Source organism: Leptopilina heterotoma, unplaced genomic scaffold (genome assembly GCF_015476425.1).
Source record: "Leptopilina heterotoma isolate Lh14 unplaced genomic scaffold, ASM1547642v1 Lhet_248, whole genome shotgun sequence".
In the NCBI taxonomy this organism is placed as follows: domain Eukaryota; kingdom Metazoa; phylum Arthropoda; class Insecta; order Hymenoptera; family Figitidae; genus Leptopilina; species Leptopilina heterotoma.
In genome coordinates, this window is record NW_025110964.1 from 281967 (window position 1) to 305386 (window position 23420).

Below are 23420 nucleotides of genomic sequence, written 5' to 3' on the forward strand. Positions count from 1 at the left end.
TGCTTTACATGAAGTAGTATAAGGAGACCGAACGAAATACATTATAAATGAGCCAGATTTCTGTACCCGCTTAGTAGGTGAAAAATACCGAAAGGAACACTAGCGCTGCGCATGGGAAAAATTGAAAACACAGTTCATTCACAATTGATAGAATTATAACACTGAAAATAACACTATAATTATTTTACTTTGATAATATTTAAAAAATATGAGGAACACGTGGAAACATATAAGACACACATGAATTAGTGAAAAATAAACAAATAATATAGGTTATGTTTTGTGCATCTCATAGTCAACAATTTAACCACATGCAGCGCTGGTGTTCCTTTCGGTATTTTTACTCACTATTCAGTAGGGTGACCGTTATTTTGTGAAAGTTGGAATTTCTTAGTTCGCCGGGCAGAATTTGCTTTAGAATGTGAAAAAAATGAGCTATGCAAATAAACAGCCTAATTGATCAATATTAACCCGTGCCACCGAAGGGTTAAAGTTTAAATGGGGTTTAACATAGGATTAGTGCACTTTTTTACATTTTGTATAAAAACTTTTTTTTTAATAAATCTCTTGCCTTGTCGACATATATATTTATGGTTTTGGATGTGCTGAACACGAATCCGATGTCAAAAATAAGTTTTGACAGCTTCCAGCTGTCAAAAAAGCTGTCAATTTTTTTAAAATGACAGTTTTTTGTGGGGATTTAGACAGTTTTGTGTTAAGTTTAGTAAATCAAACAAAATTTTCCTCATATAAAAGTATTTTAAGAACAATAAGGTCAAACTAAATAGCAATATGTAATATTGACAGTTGACAGCTGTCAATTAAACTGTCAAACTTTTAAAAACGAGAGCTTTTGACATTTTTTACATTAAATTACTTAGATAAAAATATTTTCAGGGTATTGAGGTAAACCTGAATAGAATTATGTAAGTTTGACAGTTGACAACTGTCAATTAAGATGTCAAACTTTTGAAACGGAGACTTTTTACATTAAATTACTTGTTTACAAGTGTTTCTAAGCACACTGAGGTTAATTATATTAGCAATATGAGGCATTTTACGTGAAATGTCCTAACCCAATGGGAAATGGCCATTAGTCTACCATTGGTGCATTAATGGCCCAATATTGGAAGCCATTGGTTTTCTCTAGGTTTATTATTGGCACCCAATAATGGACCACTAATGGTAAAATCGTGGGATGTCCACGCCGATGCCAATAATTGGCAAACCATTATTGGCACATTATTGGCTGCCATTAAAAAACCAATAATAAAAAAAAAATTTTTTTATTAAATTTTATTAAATAATAAATTTATTTATTTATTTAATAATTATTTTATTTATTATTATTTATTATTATTAAAAATATTAATTTTTTTAATTAATTATTTTATAGAAATGGGTATTATTTTCTATCACATCGAAATGTGAATAACCCATTCGTTCAGAGTCTAAAAATTATTTACCTCACATCCATCAGTGCAAAAATAGGAGAGGACGGGCAGAATAAAATTCTACAAATATTCGTGAGAATGCTGCCTCTTTATATACTATTCAAGTTTCATGTTAGTTGCGAGAGAGTTTGAAACAACACCTCCTACGGAGCGTTGAGCGAACTACATACTTACTACATGAAAATTTCTGCAGCGTCGGTAAGTAATTGTATGTAGTTCGCTCAACGCTCCGTAGGAGGTGTTATTTCAAACTCTCTCGCAACTAACATGAAACTTGAAAAGTATATAAGGAGGCAGCATTCTCACGAATATTTGTAGAATTTTATTCTGCCCGTCCTCTCCTATTTTTGCACTGATGGATGTGAGGTAAATAATTTTTAGACTCTGAACGAATGGGTTATTCACATTTCGATGTGATAGAAAATAATAACCATTTCTATAACATAATTAATTAAAAAAATAATTATTTTTAATAATAATAAATAACAATAATAATAATAATAATAATAATAAATAAAGTAATTATTAAATAAATAAATTTATTATTTAATAAAATTTAATAAAAAAAATTTTTTTATTATTGGTTTTTTAATGGCAGCCAATAATGTGCCAATAATGGTTTGCCAATTATTGGCATCGGCGTGGACATCCCACGATTTTACCATTAGTGGTCCATTATTGGGTGCCAATAATGGGACAATAATGGAATGGTGGCTCCCATTATTGGGCCATTAATGCGCCAATGGTTTTTTTCCCATTGGGAAGTTGAAATTTCAACTTATTAAAAAAAATTAAAACTCGGGAAATTTGTTGTTCTATCAAGTAGAAATGTGACCCAAAAAAATTTTTTTGATTTTTTCGAAAAATTGGAGGGGGTAGAGGGGGTCAATTGGACCAATTTTGCCAACACCGGCTACTTTGTGAATTTTTTCTGAACATACTTGTAATGGGAAAAAAATTTTAGAATATGTTTCTAAAAGGTTTTTTCGTCCTCTTTCCAATGGGGAATTTTATTTTTTAATATTTTAAAAATTTACCCTAATTTTTGATAATTAATATTTAATTTTTAATTACCCAAAAATCGGTCCGTTTTATTTGAAAATAAATTATTGCAAACGAAAACTGAGGTTTTTTCCTATAGGCATGTAAATTTTCAGGATGCCCCTTTTTTATTTTAAGTTATTAAATTTCAAGGAATAAATTGTCACATTTCTACTTGATAGAACAACAAATTCCCCGAATTTTAATTTTTTTCAAGAAGTTGAAATTTCAACTTAGGACATTTCACGTAAAATGCCTCATATTGCTAATATAATTAACCTCAGTGTGCTTAGAAACACTTGTAAACAAGTAATTTAATGTAAAAAGTCTCCGTTTCAAAAGTTTGACATCTTAATTGACAGTTGTCAACTGTCAAACTTACATAATTCTATTCAGGTTTACCTCAATACCCTGAAAATATTTTTATCTAAGTAATTTAATGTAAAAAATGTCAAAAGCTCTCGTTTTTAAAAGTTTGACAGTTTAATTGACAGCTGTCAACTGTCAATATTACATATTGCTATTTAGTTTGACCTTATTGTTCTTAAAATACTTTTATATGAGGAAAATTTTGTTTGATTTACTAAACTAAACACAAAACTGTCTAAATCCCCACAAAAAACTGTCATTTTAAAAAAATTGACAGCTTTTTTGACAGCTGGAAGCTGTCAAAACTTATTTTTGACATCGGATTCGTGTTCAGCACATCCAAAACCATAAATATATATGTCGACAAGGCAAAAGATTCATTAAAAAAAAAGTTTTTATACAAAATGTAAAAAAGTGCACTAATCCTATGTTAAACCCCATTTAAACTTTAACCCTTCGGTGGCACGGGTTAATATTGATCAATTAGGCTGTTTATTTGCATAGCTTATTTTTTTCACATTCTAAAGCAAATTCTGCCCGGCGAACTAAGAAATTCCAACTTTCGCAAAATAACGGTCACCCTACTATTCAGGTACCGAAATCTGTCCCACTTTCAATACAAAATTTGCACGGTCGTTCGGTCTCTTTATACTACTTCATGCTGCTTTATCACCGTCAATTCTGTCCTTTTGAATTTTTCGATTTCACGTTTACTGATTCGACTTGAGTGTGTACTGTTGATCTATTACCACATGATTTAGGGAGCTTTCGACGTTCGCGTTAGGGGCGCTGTGAGTATAAGTCACAGCGCTAGTCTAGAAAATACCCTAAATCATATGGTAATAGACCAACAGTACACAGTCTGCTGTCAAAATTTATTTATTTACATTTTAACAAAATTTTATATTTCCTGTTCGTTATTAATATTTTTACACATTAAATCAATACGGTTTTCACGCGAAAACGTATTGGCAGAAACTCACCGCCAATACTATTCGCTCTCTTCCAATCCTGCTTTTTTTGACTGGATCTTTTTTATCGTAGATCTGTTTCGTTTGTTGTCAAGTCTCTTGTACCTTTCTTTCGTATCGGCGTGTGAGGTGCTGTGGTTTTCATGAAATCAGAATTTAAATGATTTTGCGCATGATTAACCCCTTCACAGTGTTTGACGTCTATAGAGGCAAAAATAATTCGTGCCCCCAGTGTGTATGACCGCTATAGCGGCATCGAAAAAAAGATATATAAAACTTAACGAATCTTGCTAAAAATGCCTACTCGGGGGTTTTTGAGGTCGCTGAATCCAAATCCGTTATTGAAAATTTTAAATTCAAAATGGCGGCTTCAAAATGGCGACCAAAAATTTTTTTAAGTTTACGAATTTGGCTGAAAATGCTCATTCGGGGGTTTTTGAGGTCTCTAAATCCAAATATTTAATCAAAAATTAAAAATTCAAAATGGCGGCTCCAAAATGGCGACCAAAAAAATTTAAAGTTCTCAAATTAGTTCTTAAAACTTAAAGCAGAGGAAATTAATATGTCCGATGTTTTAAAACATTGTAAAATACTCAAAATCAATCTATACTAAAAAACTTAATAATAGTAATTAAATTAAATAATAATAAATAAATAATATGAATTAATTATCGATAAATTTAAATAAATAATAAATTAAATAATAGATCACAAAAATGAAATAATTAAAAAAAGCAATGAAACGACAAATAAAATTAATAAAGAAAATTAATTAATAAAAATTAAATAATAACTATCAATAAAATTGATATTTTCATTACATAATATTTAAATAAAGTTAAATAACTGTTTTCTAAGTTAATTAAACTTAGTGAAGATTTTACTATTTTTAAAATAGTGAGCATTTTTAGTCAAATCAGGAAACTTTTAAATTTTTAAAGTCGCCATTTTGAAGCCGCCATTTTAAATTTTAAAATTTTAACCAAATATTCGAAATCAGCGACCCCAAAAACCCCCAAGTGAGTATTTTTAGTCAAATACAGGAACATTTTTAATTTTTTAAGCCGCCATTTTGGAGCCGCCATTTTGAATTTTTAAATTTCGATCAAATATTCGGATTCAGCGACCCCGAAAACATAAAATCACGAAGTAGTATAAGGAGACCTCACGCGGGTTTAAAATCAGCCTGCATTTGGGGGATCAGAGGTATGAGAGTTCTCACAACGTTCAGAGGTTGCGCCTCTGTGGTGGAAATTTGATATTAAAATATCGTCTGCTTAAAACTTATTCTGTACTTTACATTTTCTCCGCATGAGCGCGCTGCCTCTGAACGTTGTGCAGATTATATTTCCTCATAGTGACTCTGATCCCCCAAAATGATGCTGATTTTTGCCACTATAACTATATGCTATTGCCGTTGGGTCTCCTTATATACTACTTCATGCATAAAATATAATAATATCAAGTAATTAAAAAAAAATTTTTTTTGCACATTTGTGGCACGAAGCTTATTTTGACTACACTGTTAAGGGGTTAATTGTCAGCATACGTCACATGGTCAGCGGTCCTTTCCTAGTCTCTTCAGGTGCCATTACATGGGGATAAGGAAGAAGGGTTCTTCCGAAAACGATTTGATAATGAGGAAGCCTACACTAGGGACAATCAGCTGGTTCGACACTTACTTACGGGTTTCCGAGAAGTCGTGACGCGGTTTTTGACGAGTGTTATATAATCGAGAATAATTTGAGTTTATTAATTATTTTGTGGAGTTATTAATTCATTTCGAGTTTTATTAATAAATAGTTGTTTTTGTTAATTGTGTGTGTTACTGTGTTTTGCGTATGAGCACTTGCGGGGTAATGCTTTAGTTAAATCCCTCACTGTTTCCGATCGTCAAGCGCATGGAGTGAGGACAGTGCCCACACAGCACATGATATTTCCTGAATATTTCACTGAAAGATTGAAATATTTCAGTGCAAGGTTCTTGAAATATTGCTGCAAATTGAAAATGGCCGGCTTTGTGAAATATTGACGCGAAAGTTTAGAAAATATTTCATTGAAATATTTTGGAAATTTTCATCTTAAATTATGCGCACTGGTCGAACTCAGTTTCTATGGCCTGTAGAGCTGCGCAATAGTTTTTAGTTTTCTAGAATCCTATGGGTTTTAAAATATTTCACAAAATTCCTATTGGTTTCAGGTGTTTAACAAATTTTTTAATTTTGTAAAATATTTTCAGAATATTGCAGAATCGTCATGTGTAATATTGCAGGAATATTTTCTAAACCTTCGCGTCAATATTTCACATAGGCAGACATTTTCAATTTGCAGCAATATTTCAAGAACCTTGCACTGAAATATTTCAATCTTTCAGTGAAATATTCAGGAAATATTTAGAAAATATCATGTGATGTGTGGGTGCACTGGTGCAACTACCCTAGTACCCTATAATAAGTGAAATCAACATTAAAATTTCTGTAAAATATTTGAATTGGCTATGTTCATTGTTCACTGTATGGTCATCTCCCCCTGAGTTATCTTTTTGAAAATTTATTTATCAGTTTAATGATGTAATAATCTGTAAATCGATTTACTCCTTCTAGATGTTTTTTAAATTTAATAACAGTAAACTTTTTTAATATTATTTATTTTTAGATTAGTCCCTGGTGAATTTACAAAATGGGAAAAAACAGATAAACAGGGTCCTATGATTAATGGAGTTACCAGAAGAGAACAAGATTTATCGGGAACTGCAGCAATATTTACTTCATATAGAACGAAAATTGTTTCATGTGCAGCGCCATATTGGCCGTTCAGGTATAAACTTATTTTCATTTTAGTTTATAATATTATATTCAAGATTATTTAATTGAATTTATGAAAGTTTCTGTTTATGGTCCAAACAGAGCGTAATATTATCTTGACATCACTGTAAAGGGCCAGTCCCATGTTGGCGTGAAAACGTCAAAGCGTCGGCGTCAAAACGTAAATATATGAGAGTGAAAGCAACAACCTTATATCACTGTCTCGCTCACTCACATACTTTAACGCCGACGCTTCAACGCTTTGACGTTTTTGCGCCGACATGGGACGATGATAATGGGTGTTTCCGAGGTGCATGCTGGCTGTTTTCATTAACTCCGAGTTATCGATTGCCCAATTATCAATAACATTCTGTTGGATCTAACAAATCACTATTAACCCCTTGGCAGTCAATGACGTGGTGCAGGTGGGCTCAAACTGTCGATGACGTGTATAGACGCAAGCAGTTTTTTGCCTACATAAACACACAGATTTTTCCACAAATTAATACTCACGGTTTTCGGGGTCACTGATTACGAAACCGATATCAGATTTTAAAAATTCAAAATGGCGGATCCAATATGGCAAAATACAAAATTAAAAATGAATCGTATTCGCTTAAAATTTGTTACTCGGTGGTTTTCGGGCTTGCTGATAACGCATTTCAAGACAGATTTAAAAAATTCAAAATCCGATTATATTCTTTGTGAGGCAGATCATGATTTTAATTCCTTTTTAAGGGGCCATGAGCTGTTGTCTAATTATGTAAATTTAACTTAAACAAATTAATTAATTTTGATATTCTGAATATTATTAATAAACAATTAACAACAATTAGAATTAATTGTTAAACAGTTTAAATATTAAAAACCGAAATTATTAAATAACAATTTTGATTATTTGTTTTATTAATTAATAGAATGTTTAAACAAATTATCCATAGTTTATTGTCAAATAAAATGTTAATTAACAAATTATTATAATAACTATTAAATAATAATCAGAATTTTTATCGAATTAGTTATAATAAATAGATCATTATTGAAATAATTGATTTTATTGTTATTAACTTTCATAATTATGAATGTTTAAACAAAGTATTAAGAATTAATATTTCAATATTGTATTAATTAACAAATTGATTAGATAATTAGTTAATAAATAACGTTAATTTCATCGAATTGTTTGTATTAACTTAATAATTAATATAATTTCATAATTGTTAATATTAATATTTGCAATTGTTAAATTAATTATTATAAACAACCGTACATTATTATGTTGAATATTTAAATTTTAGAAATATGTTACAATTAAAGAAAAGTGCTATTTCTGTAAATTCTAGAAATTGGAGTTGGAAGGGGAGATATAAAGTTGAGGAAGGTTAAGACTCAGCTTTTTTCAAAGGTCCTCCTATGCTTAAAACTGATGAAAATGAGACAGACCCAAAAATAACCAATTAGGTCCATTTTCTTAATGCATTTTCTCTCCATTTTCTTTTCTTAAACCAATCCTAAAAATACTCAACCTCTTTTTCCCTTTCTACAATATTTTCATCCCTGAATTTTCCTCCCTTGAGAAAATCAGTAGTGGAAACTGTTACACAAATATACGTGTTCCTTAAGGAAACAGCAGTTCTAAAACCCGTGTAGAAATTGCCTTAAGTAAATTCTATTTGTGGTTTGGCCCTGATCAGGATTTACTTATCACAGTCATTCTTCAGGCCCTAACCAGGGCCTGATCAGGACCTGATCAGGTTCCAGATTACTTCGAAAAAGCCACATTTAATTATTTTAAAGTTATTTTACGTCAGTTTCAACGAAAAAGAAACAGTTCGAGTGAAAATAAATAATAATTAATTAAAATGAATTCGAAGAAATGTTCCAAAATGTTCCAAATTCTGATTAAACTAAAAAAAATTTTTTTCTGAATCTGAAGGTACGGACATAATATTCTATTTCTAAACAATAAAAAAATATAACTTGACATTTTGTTAAAAAATTGTAATTAATTAAAAAAATTATTTTTTTCCTTTTTTAAAAAAATTCAGAATTTTTTACAAAATTATTATTTGAAAATAGAAATGATGCAAATAATTTTCTTCTTTTGCTGAAATTTGTATAATTTTCTATATTTCTTTAGAAATAAAGAGAACAAAATCTGCATAATTTTGATTTATCGCAATCATTTTAACTTTTTAACAAAATTTTAGTTTTTTATTGAAAAGAAATAAAACAATTTGTATATTAAAATTAACCTTCCATTTTCACATGAAATAATAGAAATAAATTTTACTGCAGATAAAATAAGCTAATTTATTATAAGTATACTTATAAAATACCAAATCAGGTTGTGATCAGGGCCTTGTAAGGCCCTGATGTGGCCTTTTTTTTAAACACCACTTCAGGACCTGATCAGGAAAAGTGTTTCATTTCCAAATCAGGGCCCTATTTAACCTGATCAGGGCCGGATCACTACCACGTTTCAATTTCTACACGGGAATTTCAATCATTCAAACTTCTCAGTTATACTCATCATTTAAAATTCTCAAACTACAGTTCTCAGAAAATTATCAACTCAAGTTAAAGTTCTAAAAAGTTCTACTCATCTATTAACAAAATTCAATCTTCGACTCTCAAGTTCTAAAATCTTAAAGAATCTATCCAAGTTTAAAAAGTTCTAAGTTTCAAATCTTTTCAAAGTTTAAATTTATTAAATATTATTCTAACCTCAACTCAACTTCATCTTCCGAGTTCGACTTAAATTTCAAACTTCAACTTTAATTTTTATAAAAGTGAGTAAACAATTTTATTTGCTGTGTTCTTTCTTTACATTCCTTTTTACCTTCAATCTTCCCACTTCCGGAAAGGTTGCATACGTTCGCTGTGCATGTATGTAATTTATTCCAAATTCACAAATTTTAATTGAATTAAAAAGCAAGAAGAATAATAGAAAGAGTTCCTAAGCTATTAGATGTCAAAATCTAGGCTTAAAACAAAATTTAATTTAATTAAATTTAAAAACAAGTATTGTTACTAACCATACTTTATTTTTGGGACGTAACAATACTTACCAGCCGACTGCGGAGGTAAGGTTTTGTATTTATTATCGTTTAAAAAGTTTTTCGTAATTAGCGAAAACCCTCGAGTAACGAGTTTTAAATAAATTCGATGAATTTTAGAAAATTTCGTCCACCATATTGGATCCGTCATTTTGAATTTTCAAATTCTGATATCGGATTCGTAATCAGCGACTTCAAATACAATAGTATGCTCGTTTTTGCAAATTTTAGTTTTCTAAAAAGTTGTCGACATTTTGAGCCCACTTATGAGATTTTGGTCTTGAATGCGAAGGGGCTAACCATGAGTAAACTCGGGCGAGTGTCATATTAGTCATATTAAACTTTTTTCTCTATTTGGTTTTTTTACTTCTATAGTTATTGTAACCTGTTTTTGTATGACAACTTTGTTTTTGCACAGGACTTGCTTCATGTTTCGCACGCAACAATCACAAACTATTAAAGTGAATGCATTTATTCGTCCTTTAGCAACAAAGTGCTGGTGTCTTTTATTAATAGTCATTATACTGATATGTGCGGAGTTCTTATATTTCCTGAATCACGAAAATTTACAAAATTTTTGGGAGAAGTTCTCTGTAGCTGCTCTCTTCTCAATCGGATCATTATGTCAACAAGGTGTAGTATAAAAACAGTTTTTATATTGTATAAAATTTTTAAGGAAGCAAAAAGAATTGACTCAAACGTCCCAATAAGGTTTTTAGAAAAATCTAATGACCAAAACATAGAACATTTTTAGAGGACATCTACACGGAGATAAAGTAGAGTAACAAGTTTCAAGGAAATTCAAACAACTTTTTAAAAATTCCACCATTTTAGATCCGCCATTTTGAATCCGCTATTTTTAATTTTTTTATATTTCCAACTTTTATGTTATTATAGTCACTGAATCCAAATTAGCATTCAGAAGAAGTAGAAAATCAGTGTTAGATGTAAAAATTAAGTAAATTTCCATAGAAATCAAATTCTCAAACTTCACACAACCCCACCATGCCTGTCGTAAAAAGAGAACGCGAACTAACTTTAAAGTCGGACTACGTTTCTCTCTTTAGATACATCTTAAGGAAGATAACCTACCACATGGCAGTCCTGCCAATCGAAATTTATTTTTTTTGTGTCGGTGTAATTTGTGTTTCAGGTGTTAGATTTATAATTTATTTAAAATATTATACTCTTAAAGGATCCTCTCGGGATCCTGTGCAGGATCCCGTACCAGTCCTGTACAGGATCCCGTACGGGGTTTTGGGACAGGGTCTTGTGCAGGAACCTTGGCTATCAAAGGTTCCTGTACAGAAGACTTTTTAATTTTTTATATGTTAAGCAACATTTGACATACATAGAGATCATATTTCAATATGTTGGACTCGTATAACAATGTTGGACAGAAAAATGTATTGCGCATTCGAGAAACTCATAGAAAACTACTGCGCAGGAGTTAAAAATATAAATAAATTAATTGAGGAAACTGTGTAGGATCCTTTACGGGTTCCTTACAGGATCCTTTATACTTAAGTACCTGCAGTTTATAAAACTGCAAAGGTTCCTGTGCAGGAACCTTTACAAAGTTTCCTGTACATGATCCTGCAAGTGTATCTATACAGGAACCTTTGATAGCTCAGGTTCCTGCATCGGAACGGGACGCATGATTATTCCCCAAATGTCATTTTACCGAACTGCACTTTTGCGAATAGTCATTTTTGCGAGAAGCCAATTTTGCGAAATGTCACTTTTGCGAATTGTCATTTTTGCGAAAAGCTATTTTTGCGAATTGTCATTTTTGCGAATGGCCACTTTTACGAATTGTCAATTTTCTGAAAAGTCATTTTTACGAATCGTCATTTTTACGATTTGTCAATTTTTCGAAAACTCATTTTTGCGAATTGTCATTTTTACGAAAAGACATTTTTGTGAAATGTCATTTTTGCGAAAAGTCATTTTTACGAATTGTCATTTTTGCGAATGGTCATTTTAAATAAATGAAATTTTTGCGAATTGTCACTTTTGCTTTTCGCAAAAATGACAATTCGTAAAAATAACTTTTCGCAAAAATGACTATTCGCAAAAATGACAATTCGTAAAAATGGCAATTCGTAAAAATGGCGATTCGCAAAAATGACAATTCGCAAAAATAGCTTTTCGAAAAAATGACAATTCGCAAAAGTGGCATTTCGCAAAATTGGCTTTTCGCAAAAATGAGTATTCGCAAAAGTGGAGTTCGGTAAAATGACATTTCGGAAAAATGACATTTGGGGAATAATCATGCGCCCCCATCGGAACCTGCACAGGAACCCTGTCCCAAAACCCCGTACGGGATCCTGTACAGGACCTGCATAGGATCCCGAGAGGATCCTTTAAGGATCCTCTCGGATCTGTAATTCTGTACGGGGATTTTAAGCTGGGAAATGCATGAGAGTGAAAGAAACAAACTTATATCACTATCTCGTTCACTCTCATACTTTACGGCCGACGCTTTGACGTTTTTACGCCGACATGGGACGGCACCTTCAGGTTAAATTCGTAATCAGCGACCCCGAAAACCCCCGAGTGACGAGGTTTGAGCAAATCGAATCCCTTGCGGATTGAGATCACCGTAAAATCACTGTATCGGTGATTTTACGGTGAAAAGTAAATAAAAACTGTAAAACATTAAAAAAAGACAAAGTAAAATAGAAAAATTGAAAGAGGACAATTTATTGAAGAAATTTGTATTAGCACTTTATTAATAAATATTCATTATTAATGTGAAAATAATATTTAAAGTTGAAGTCATCTCCGGTGATATTTTACACTGTCACGGTGATTTGAAAAATACTCGTGTAATTGCACTTTGTTCATACCTAAAAGTGTATAAAATTAACAGCCATTGATATATAGAACACATTTAAAACGAAAAATATCTAATTAACTTAGTAATTATAATAAAAATAAATGAAAAAAGTAAAAAGTTTGCTTTTGGGTGTCATACGAAGAATGAGTAATTTGCTTTGTAGATAATACGTGGTGCACATTTACCATAAGAGCTCGGTCGATAAAATGAAAGTGTTACCATAAAACAAATTTCGACGTTCTTTCCTCCAGTAGATGGCGGAATGAAAGAATTCTAAAATACAAATTTGTATTATTCTGTAAAGTGTTTAATTTAAATTTTTAATATTACATTCAAAAGGTAAGTGTGATAATATTATTTATGAATTCATGACATGACATTTATTATAAATTCTAAAATAATTAAAAGTAAATTGCATTTGAAACAATTAAATAACAGATAATTATTTAGTTGAACAATGATAAATAAGATAATTTTTAAGCAAAAAAAATTTCACATAATTACAAATTTAAAAAGTCAATATTCTTTAAAAATTACTCGATCACAATGAATTTGTTTATTTTCTTATAAAAAAATTAAAAGTTATTTATTCATGATGGCGGACTAACTAATTCTTTTATTTCGCTCTAAAGTTATGAATATTAATATCTTAAAGTATTTTTTCTTGCCAATAATAAATTTGTACTTTTTTTATCAAAATACTAAACAATTAAAAATTCAAGATGGCGGACTAACTAATTTTTTTATTTTTGCTCTAAAATTATGAAAATTAATATCTTAAAGTATTTTTTCTTGCCAATAATAAATTTGTACTTTTTTTATCAAAATACACGGAAAAAAAGTACGTGAAATTTTCATTGACTCGGTACTTGACTTTTGGATACGACACAAAATACTAAAAACAGTCTAGTACTTTTGCATGAGAGTTATTCAAAAGCAGTCAATGAAAATTTCTAGTACCTTGCTTGAGAATTTCATTGACTTTCAAAAAAATTGTAAAATAAAAAAAATAATTTCCACTTGTTCACACAGTTTTTCTGAAATTCACTCATTCATTCACATATTTGGATAATTATTCACACAAACAAAGAATAATTATTGTATCACTTTTCGACGTTCCTCAACACTTATGAACTAACCTATAACACACACATATATTCGCGTATAACTTAAATAAAAACACACACTTAACACTTAAAAGCACATTTCGAATTGTTCTTATATACCACATGGTGAAATTTTTCACGACTTCTGAGACATGCTATTTCACTGAAAACTGATACTTACATAACATTCTGTTTTGTGAAAAACACAAAATAAAAAATATTTTTTTGAAAGTCAATTCTTGAAGACAAATATATATTAACACTATTTGTTTTTCATAAAATAATAGTATATTCACATCTGAAATTAACACAAATGGAAACAGACGATCAGCTGGCATTTACCTTGGGTAGAGTTAAGTTAAGTTAAATTTGATTGGCACTATACTGGCTTTATGCCTGTATATCCGGCCATGACCTGGTGAGTGGATGAGGCTTAACATCTGTGAACAGAAGTAAAAGGTGTCGCCGTCCGGGCGCGCGGAGGTGCAACCGGAGATCCAAGATGGGTCCCCGGTTGAACCACCGCGCACCCGTAATGAGACACGGTGGAGGAGAGAGCGAAATTTAAAAAGAGAATAAATGAAAGATAATTAAATAAGTAATAATAGTAATTAAATTAATTTAGATTTTTATTTTAGCGCGTTTTAAGAATCTAAAAATGTGAGAAACAACCCTGGGGGTGGGATTGGTAAGAAATTGAACGCAACTAAAAGGAGGGGGACATTTTAAAGCTCTCGAAAGAGATTTTATTAAGTCCACCCGAAGAGCATTGAATCTGGGACAGGCCCACAATATATGGTCTAGATCTTCTTCTATATTAGGACAGTGTGGGCAATCGCCCGACTGGATGTAATTCTTTCTAGCAAGACTCGCGTTCAGGTTGTAGTGATTAGCTCTCGCGCGGCATATTGAAACGATCCATAGTCTGCGAGCTGTAAAGTTCGCAAACCATGGTTTTTTACGCGGTTTGTAATAAAGTTGGGTATAATGAATACCCTTGTTTTTACCTACATCTTTAAAGAAAGAGTTACAACTGTCGAATAATTGTTTTTTGGCGAGGCAAAAGAAGTCAGAAAAAGGGAGAGTTATGTTAACTAAATCTGGGTTGGCAGTTGCGTCCTTGGCCGCAATGTCCGCTTTTTCATTTCCTTCAATACCTGAATGACCTGGAACCCAAACAAGAGTTGTTGGACGATTCAGGTTGTTGAGTATTCTTAATCTATTTCTAATTGCAAATATTATGTAAGATTTTATTTTGTATGTATTTTTTGAAGCTAAATTGTTGAGGACACTAAGAGAGTCTGAAAAAATAACTGTGTTAGAGAGATGAGAATTGATTATATAATCTAGGCAAAATAAAATTGCAAATGCTTCTAATGAAAAAATTGACGAGTGATCTGAAATTTTAAATTTGGAAGTTAAATTTAGAGAAGGGCAGACAAAGGCGCAACCTGCCAAGTGGTCCATATCAGATTTGGAGCCATCAGTGAAGAAAAGTGTGTGATTGGGGAAATTAAAGTTAATTAAGTCCTTAAATACGATGGATGGATTACATGAATTTTGTAATGAGTGACCCCAGTTAAGGACAATCTGGGGAGTAAATGAGTGGTCCTCAAAGAGGAACTCAAAGTAAGGGTCAAGGTCCTTACTTCTAATTAATTGGCTGTAAATTTTTGATTTCTCATATGCGATTAAAAGGGGGTAGTTAAATTTTACATTTGAATCATTGGTAACGCGAGAAAGCTCTGGAAGTTTATTATTTAATGGATGAGTTGAATTTGAAAAGACTCTGTACAGATATTTTTTAGCAAGGAAGTTAAATCTTGATCTTAAAGGGGGTTCACAACATTCAGCTAACATTACATTAATAGGAGTGCTCTGTCTATAGCCTACGGCTAGTCTCAGAGCTTGATTACGTACTTTTTCTAAACGGGAGAAATTTTTATGAGATTTAAAATTGGAAGCTTGTGAACCATAATCGATAGGACTTCTAAGTAATGAATCATAAATACGGAGGAGCAGATGTGGGTCCGCTCCCCACCAAGTGCCTCTAAGAACTTTTAATACATTTAGAATCTTTCTTCCTTTGTCACATAGATAGTTAAAGTGAGTATCGGAAGAACCTGATTCATGAAAATATACACCAAGATATTTAACTGTGGGAGATGGTTTAATAACTATTTCGTTTAAGGTTAGAAAAAGATTAGGGTCTTCTGAATTAATCTTTTTGTTACTAAAGATGATATATTTAGTTTTAGCTGGGCAAACTTCCAGACCCTTATCGGCCAAAAATTCAGAAATTATGTTAAGACAATTTTGAAGAGAAGTAACAATTTGATTGAGGTCAGGGGAGCGACAAGTGACGGATAAGTCATCCGCGAATTCGTACAGTTCACAGTCTGCAGGAATGATGGTGTTGAGGTTTCTGGTGTAAATTGAATAATTGATTGGACTAAGTATGCTACCTTGTGTGAGGCCAACCGTACTGGTTCTCGGGCCTATAACTTCGCCGTTGATCTTGACAAACATATTCTTGCATTTAATTGAATTATATATAAAACGAGCTATTGACTCAGAAATACCAATTTCTTTAAGATCTTTCATTAAAATGTTTGGAACCACACTAGGAAAAGCCCCCTTTATGTCCAGAAAAAGTGCACCCGTGAATTCGCGTTGTGCTAAACCCGTCCAAATCTCAGTGGAGATCAGAGAAAGATTATCCGTGCAGGATTTACCTTTTCTGAAACCAAATTGATTTGGACTGAGGATCTTATTACGTTCGATAAGCCAGATAAGTCTGTTGTATATTAATTTTTCAGAAATTTTGAAAAGGCAGGATGCTAGGGAAATTGGGCGAAATTTACCTGGTGAGGATTTTGGAAGGAAGAAAATAAGGTAATTATTCCAAGAAGAAGGGAAAACGCCATTTGAGATTATTCTGTTGATAATTGATAAAAGAGTTGATAAAGCTATGTCTGGAAAATGTTGGATAATATTGTAATCTATTTTATCAAGACCCGGGGATGATTTAGTTTTACATGATTGGATAGCTTTTGACAATTCGAAAATAGTAAAAGGGGCTTCTAAAAATGAATTTTTGTCAAAATCAACGGGAAAGTCGTCATGGAAGACAGTAGGTGGATAAAGTTCGTCAATAAGTGAGTGTAGTTTATCCACAGTCTCCTTGTCTGCCGAGCATGAAGAAGAGGAGGGTTGTGTGTATCGATTTTTAAAAGATTTAATAACAGACCAAACCTTTGTTAAAGGTGTGTGTCTGTCTAAGGAATCGCAAAATTTTTTAAAAGATTGGCGTCTGGCTTCGCTAAGAGTACGCTTAGCTACAGCTTCAGCCTTTTTATAAGTAAGAAAATTAGGGTAGTTTGAGCATTTTTTATAATTTTTTAAAGCTAATTTTCTGTTTTTTATTGCTTCGTCGCAATCGTTGTCCCACCAAGGCGCAGGAACAAACGGTTTTTTAGAAGAGGGGGAATTTTGTCTTGTGTTAGGTGAAGTTACGCGTTGGGGGCAAATTGTATTAATTGTCGTGTCTACAAGGTGTACAAACTGATCATAGTCAGAAATAGGGCTATCTGTATTGAGGGTGTTTAGATTTGAGTCTATGGATGAATGGAGTTCAGAAGAAAAGAGAGGCCAGTCTATACCTCTCAAATTATATTTATGTGATGTAAATTTGGAAATAGGTATTGTAATGCCTAAAGATGAGAATATGGGAAAATGATCACTGCCTAAAGTGTCATTGTGAACGCTCCAAGAGGAGGACGTGAATAAATTGGAAGAGACAAGGGTGAGGTCTAAGACTGAGCCAGGATTTGGTGGGCGGCCTACTAAAGTAGGTGTTCCATTGTTTAGAAGGATAAAATCTGTAACATCCAATTCGTCACATAGGTTGCGTGCATTCGGACAAACATGGGAGCTACCCCATAGAGTGCTGTGACAGTTAAAATCCCCCCCTATAAAAACCGTCTTGAAGCCCGAGTTTTTAATAGAGTTAAAAAATTTTTTCCAGTAGGAAGGAGGAGTTAATTTACCGGGGACTCTATAAACCGATACTATCAAAAGTTTACCTATGGAGGAATCAATTGAAACAGCGAGTGTTTCAAGTTCATCCTCGCGAGTAAAAATAGATCCAATTTTTGAAAAAATTAAGTTTTTGCGAATTGCAAAAGCAAGGCCACCGCCTTTGTTTGTTGTTCTATCTGATCTAATAATGTTAAATTGTTTAAGTATATTGAAATTAACGCGCTTTTCAGGCTTCAAGAAGGTTTCGCAGAGGAGGAGAATGTCGAATTTGTTTGAAAGTTTGTGAACTTCGGGTGTCTTGTTAGAGACACCACGACAGTTCCATTGCAGAAGATTTAATTGGGAAAGACTAGCCATTTTTGTGGGCTGGAAGAGCTAACAAAGAATGGAGGCTAGTCGTAATGTTAGAGAGAGTTTCTAAATTTTGTTTCGTAATTTCTGGTGAAGAGTTGGAAGAAATGTGAGTGATATGTGTTTTTAGTAGTGAGAGGAAAGAATTGAGTGATTCTACGATCTGGGTGTCAGAGTTAGGTGTGTGTGATTGAGTCGGGGTAGGAGAAGGAGAGGTAGATGAAGGATTCGAAAGAGCAAAACCGTTAGGCATGGAGATCTCGGATCTGCCATTGTTCCAGTTTGCAGCGAAGAAGGTTGAAGAAGAAGAGTTTTTTGGTGTTCGGTTTGTGTGAGAGTGTGGTGCTTTGTTTGTTGTCTGTTGAGAATGGTTGTTGTGAACTGTTGTCGCTTGAGAGAATAAACGTTTTTGGAGGTTAGAATTTTGTGTGAAGGTTGAAGAAGGGGCAGGTTGATCTGCCAGATCAGGAAAGTCGGAGAAGTTAAAAGCGTCCATGCGACGAGTGTTTCTTTTTGGTTTGAGGATTTCCTTTGCTTCGTCAAAGGACATTTTATGTTGAGTTGCGTAGTAGCGAACTTCTTTTTGAAACGTGAACTCTGGACATTGTTTTGACGAAGGTTTGTGTGGACCGTTACAGTTTGCACACCTTGGGGGCCTGACGCGTTGGTGCAAGGGTTGGTATCATCATTGTGGGGGGCTGAACCGCCACATTGTTGGCATCGAGTTTTTGACCTACAGTGTTTGGCTATGTGACCAAATCGCAGACAATTCATGCACATGCGTGGGTCTGGAATGTAGGGGCGTACTGGAGATGAACCTTTATAAATTGACACACGCTCTGGAATGGTAGTTCCTTGAAAAGTAAGAAGGACGGTGGTAGAGGGTTCAAACGTAACTGTGTTTTTCTCGTCAATTTTTCTGCGGTTAAACCTCAGGGCATTGATAATTTTACAATCCTTACCGTAGTTACCAATAATTTCCGCGTTCTCTAAAATCTCTTCCGTGGAGATGTCTAGCCCGATATTGTTAATTATTCCCTGACACGTGACGAAACTCGATGGGATTATAGCTATTAGACCTTTTGATTTAAGAGTCGGATCAGAAACAATTTGGTTGGCTGCTCTGCCACCATTCATGATAACTCGGACTTTTCCGCGACCGCTTGGGTAAATTCCAACAACTTTACCGGGATAAAGATTGTGGATGATTTTACCGACTGACACATGATTCAGGTCTTTCGACGCATCGTTTGATTTGGGATCGCGCTGTAAGAAAACCGGGCAATTTCCCTTATTAGAATTTTCGTATTTGACGAGTTTGACTTCTTTTTTACCTGTCTTCTTACCGGATTGATCTGCACGCACTGTGTTAGGGTCAAGAGGCGGTTTGAATGGGTCTGGTTGATTCTCACATTTACGTTTTTTGTCCGAATCTAGGGACGATGTTGAGTTTGTCCGCGATCGAACATTTTTTGACGATTGTTGTTGATAATACAATAAATTTCTTGCAGCTCTCTGCTCCTCCGTCTCATCGGAGAAATCCATTCGGAAGTCTGAATTTTCGCTAGAGGCCATGCCTCTGCGATACGCGCGCTCAGCCACGAGGCTGGCTAACCTAAAAGGAAACGAACTACTAATAAAAGGGTTAGTACACTATGAAATAGGTACAATAAGACACGATGTGTCTTTAAAAGGGATCCCGGTTTTAATCGCGTACAATAATGAGCACCACTGAATTAAATAAAGCCCGTAAATCTATATATATTTCGTAAGCAAAATAACGCGTCCGCTCGGTAACGCATTCCTTACGGAACTCACCTTGGGTAGAAACGCTCAACGCACACTGCGCATGCTCCACAGAATTTTCAAGCGCAGTCAACTAATCTTTCACGTACTTTATAAAACTTAACAAATGACTTTTCGTTAAAATTTAAAAACACTGTTGCCCATACTAGTACTAGAATAACTCTAGGACTTTTCTATATTTTTTAATAAAAAGTACATGATACAGCCTTGAATTTTGTGTCCTATCCAAAAGTCAAGCACTTTCAAGGAAGGATTCACGTACTTTTTTTTCCGTGTACTAAACAATTAAAAATTCAAGATGGCGGACTAACCAATTTTTTTATTTCGCTCTAAAATTGAGAATATTAATATCTTAAAGTATTTTTTCTTGCCAATAATAAATTTGTACTTTTTTTTATCAAAATACTAAACAATTAAAAATTCAAGATGGCGGACTAACCAATTTTTTTATTTCGCTCTAAAATTGAGAATATTAATATCTTAAAGTTTTTTTTTTTGCCAATAATAAATTGTACTTTTTTTATCAAAATAATAAACAATTAAAAATTCAAGATGGCGGACTAACTAATTTTTTATTTTATCATGGCAACAATAAATATATTAATTTTTTAAAAGTTAAAAATTTCTGATTTAAAATGTCGGATTAATAGATATTTAAAATTTTTCTCTTAATTTATATAAAATAAATACTTAACTTTTGTTTGATACGTAAAATATCTCTAGATGTAAGTAAACATTCATTGTTTCTTAAGTAGGAATTCTTACATTTTTAGTTATTGAACCAATTTACTTGTTTTATCGATATTCAGTGAAAAAAATTTACTAATTTTTAGAAAATAATAAATTTGTACTTTTTTCATCAAAATGCTAAAAAATTCAAGATGGCGGACTATCTAATTTTTTTAATTTTGCTCTAAAATTATAAAAATTAATATCTTAAAGTATTTTTTCTTGACAATAATAAATTTGTACTTTTTTCATCAACATACTAAAAAATTAAAAATTCAAGATGGCAGACTAACCAATTTTTTTTATTTCGCTCTAAAATTGAGAAAATTAATATTTTTAAGTTTTTTTCTTGCCAATAATAAATTTGTACTTTTTTTATCAAAATACTAAAAAATTAAAAATTCAAGATGGCGGACTAACTAATTTTTTTATTTTTGCTCTAAAGTTATGAAAATTAATATCTTAAAGTATTTTTTCTTGCCAATAATAAATTTGTACTTTTTTTATTAAAATACTAAACAATTAAAAATTCAAGATGGCGGACAAACTAATTTTTTTTATTTTTATCATGGCAACAATAAATAAATTAATTTTTTTAAAAGTTAAAATTTCTGATTTAAAATGTCGAATTAATAGATATTTAAAATTGTTCTCTTCATTTATATAAAAATAAATACTTAACTTTTGTTTAATACGTAAAATATCTCTAGATGTAAGTAAACATTCACTTCAGTAAAACTTCTCAAATTTTTAGTTATTTAACCGATTTAATTGTTTTATCGATATTCAGTGAAAAAAATTTACTAATTCTTAGAAAATAATAAATTTGTACTTTTTTCATCAAAATGCTAAAAAATTCAAGATGGTGTACTATCTAATTTTTTTAATTTTGCTCTAAAATTATGAAAATTAATATCTTAAAGTATTTTTCTTTGACAATAATAAATTTGTACTTTTTTCATGAACATACTAAAAAATTAAAAATTCAAGATGGCAGACTAACAAATTTTTTTAAAGACCCTAAGTTTTTTTTTATTTCTAAACTTTTCTGCAATAATCTTGTTCAGAGTAGTAAATACAACAAATATCAATCAAAAAATTATCGAAATTTTAATATTGGGGGTAAAAAAACAACCCCTTTCCAAATAACTATCTTTTGCAAATTTACATAATATAGATAACATATGTCTTCAAAAATAAATAGCTGTAACCGAAGTACAATAATGTCCCGCGACTACCGACATTAAAAAGCGTCGGTAGTGGCGGGATATTACTTTAAATCGCAAATTTTTCAATTACAATGTCTTTTACGGCTTTCAATTTCAAAGCATTTGGGTTCCTTTGTGTCCCTTTTAAATTGTTTACGTTTTTTACCATCTAAGAAAAGAGTTAAGATTATTATTTTTATTATTACAGATTATTTGAAAATACATTCTCAACTTTAAGATTAGGTTATTGTTATGAAAAATATTGCCGAAAAAACTTAAAAAAAATAATACGGAAGTCATTTAGAAATGTACTATTTTATTAGATGTAAACAAGCAGTGTCCGGACACTGCCGACAATAAGTGTCCCGCCATTGCCGAAACAGTGATTTACGGTAATAACGATCTACAATCCCACACAGCACATGATATTTCCTGAATACTTCCTGAATATTTCACTGAAAGATTGAAATATTTCATTGCAAGATTCAGGAAATATTTCTGCAAACAGGAAAATGTCCGCTTATGTGGGAATATTGACGCGAAAGTTGAGAAAATATTTCATTGAAATATTTTGGAAATATTCAACTGAAATGATGCGCACTGGTCGAACTCAGTTTCTATGGCCTGTAGAGTTGCGCAGTAGTTTTTTGGCTTACTATATCCTATGGGTTTTAAATATTTCAGAAAATTCCTATTGATTTGAGGTGTTTAACAAATTTTTTCCATTTTTTGAAATATTTTCACAATATTGCAGAATCTTATGTGTAATATTGCAGGAATATTTCAATGAAATATTTTCTCAATTTTCGCGTCAATATTCCTACATAAGCGGACATTTTCCTGTTTGCAGAAATATTTCCTGAATCTTGCAATGAAATATTTCAATCTTTCAGTGAAATATTCAGGAAATATCATGTGCTGTGTGGGATTGTGTCTATCGCACTATTATACATAATGTTCTAGGAATTTTGAAGGAATCTTACATACTAATAACTTAAAATATTTTCCGTTCATCAAATTTTGAAAGTTTAATTTTATAAACACTTTTTCTTACGAAGAATAAAATTTTAATACTTGCTTAAAACTATTGACAGCATTATAGTGACAGATTTTACATCCAGAAAGTGTGTATCATATAAAAAAGCTTCAACAGAATAAAACTTTACTTTTACACCAAAAAAGCAACACTGTCAACTCAGCTGTTTGAAATATCGCATAGTGTCTCGCTCACGGAGTAATAATAAGGAGGACTGCTCTCCAGCGTATCCCCTAGTCAGACTGGTGCCAGAATTCTGCCTTGGTTCACTGAGTAGTAATGACTTTTCAAAAATAACGCGCATGTGCAGTTTGCAACTATCTTCGTCACTCTTGAAAGAACGATGAGAGAGATCATTATTTTGACGTGCGAGTTGGAAAGTGTGGTTATGTTTTACTGTTGACAATATATATTATACTATTAAATGATATTAATAAATTGTAATATAGGAAATGTGTAAGTAGATATTAATTATATTAACATTATAGCGATTATAGCATTATATATATTGTATTCATTCACTTTATCATACAAAGAAAGAATTACTCCGGTTCGACAAAAATAATCTTTTTATTAATATCTACTCACACCTATTTACAATTT

The 23420-nt window shown here is 32.0% G+C and overlaps 1 protein-coding gene across 1 annotated transcript; it reads right to left on the reverse strand.

Moving 5' to 3' along the window:
* Nucleotides 1–18194: 18194 nt before the first annotated feature.
* LOC122503221 lies at nucleotides 18195–19613 on the reverse strand. Its single transcript, XM_043613683.1, has one exon. The coding sequence runs from the start codon at nucleotides 19611–19613 to the stop codon at nucleotides 18195–18197; it is 1419 nt and encodes a 472-aa protein (XP_043469618.1).
* Nucleotides 19614–23420: the final 3807 nt, after the last annotated feature.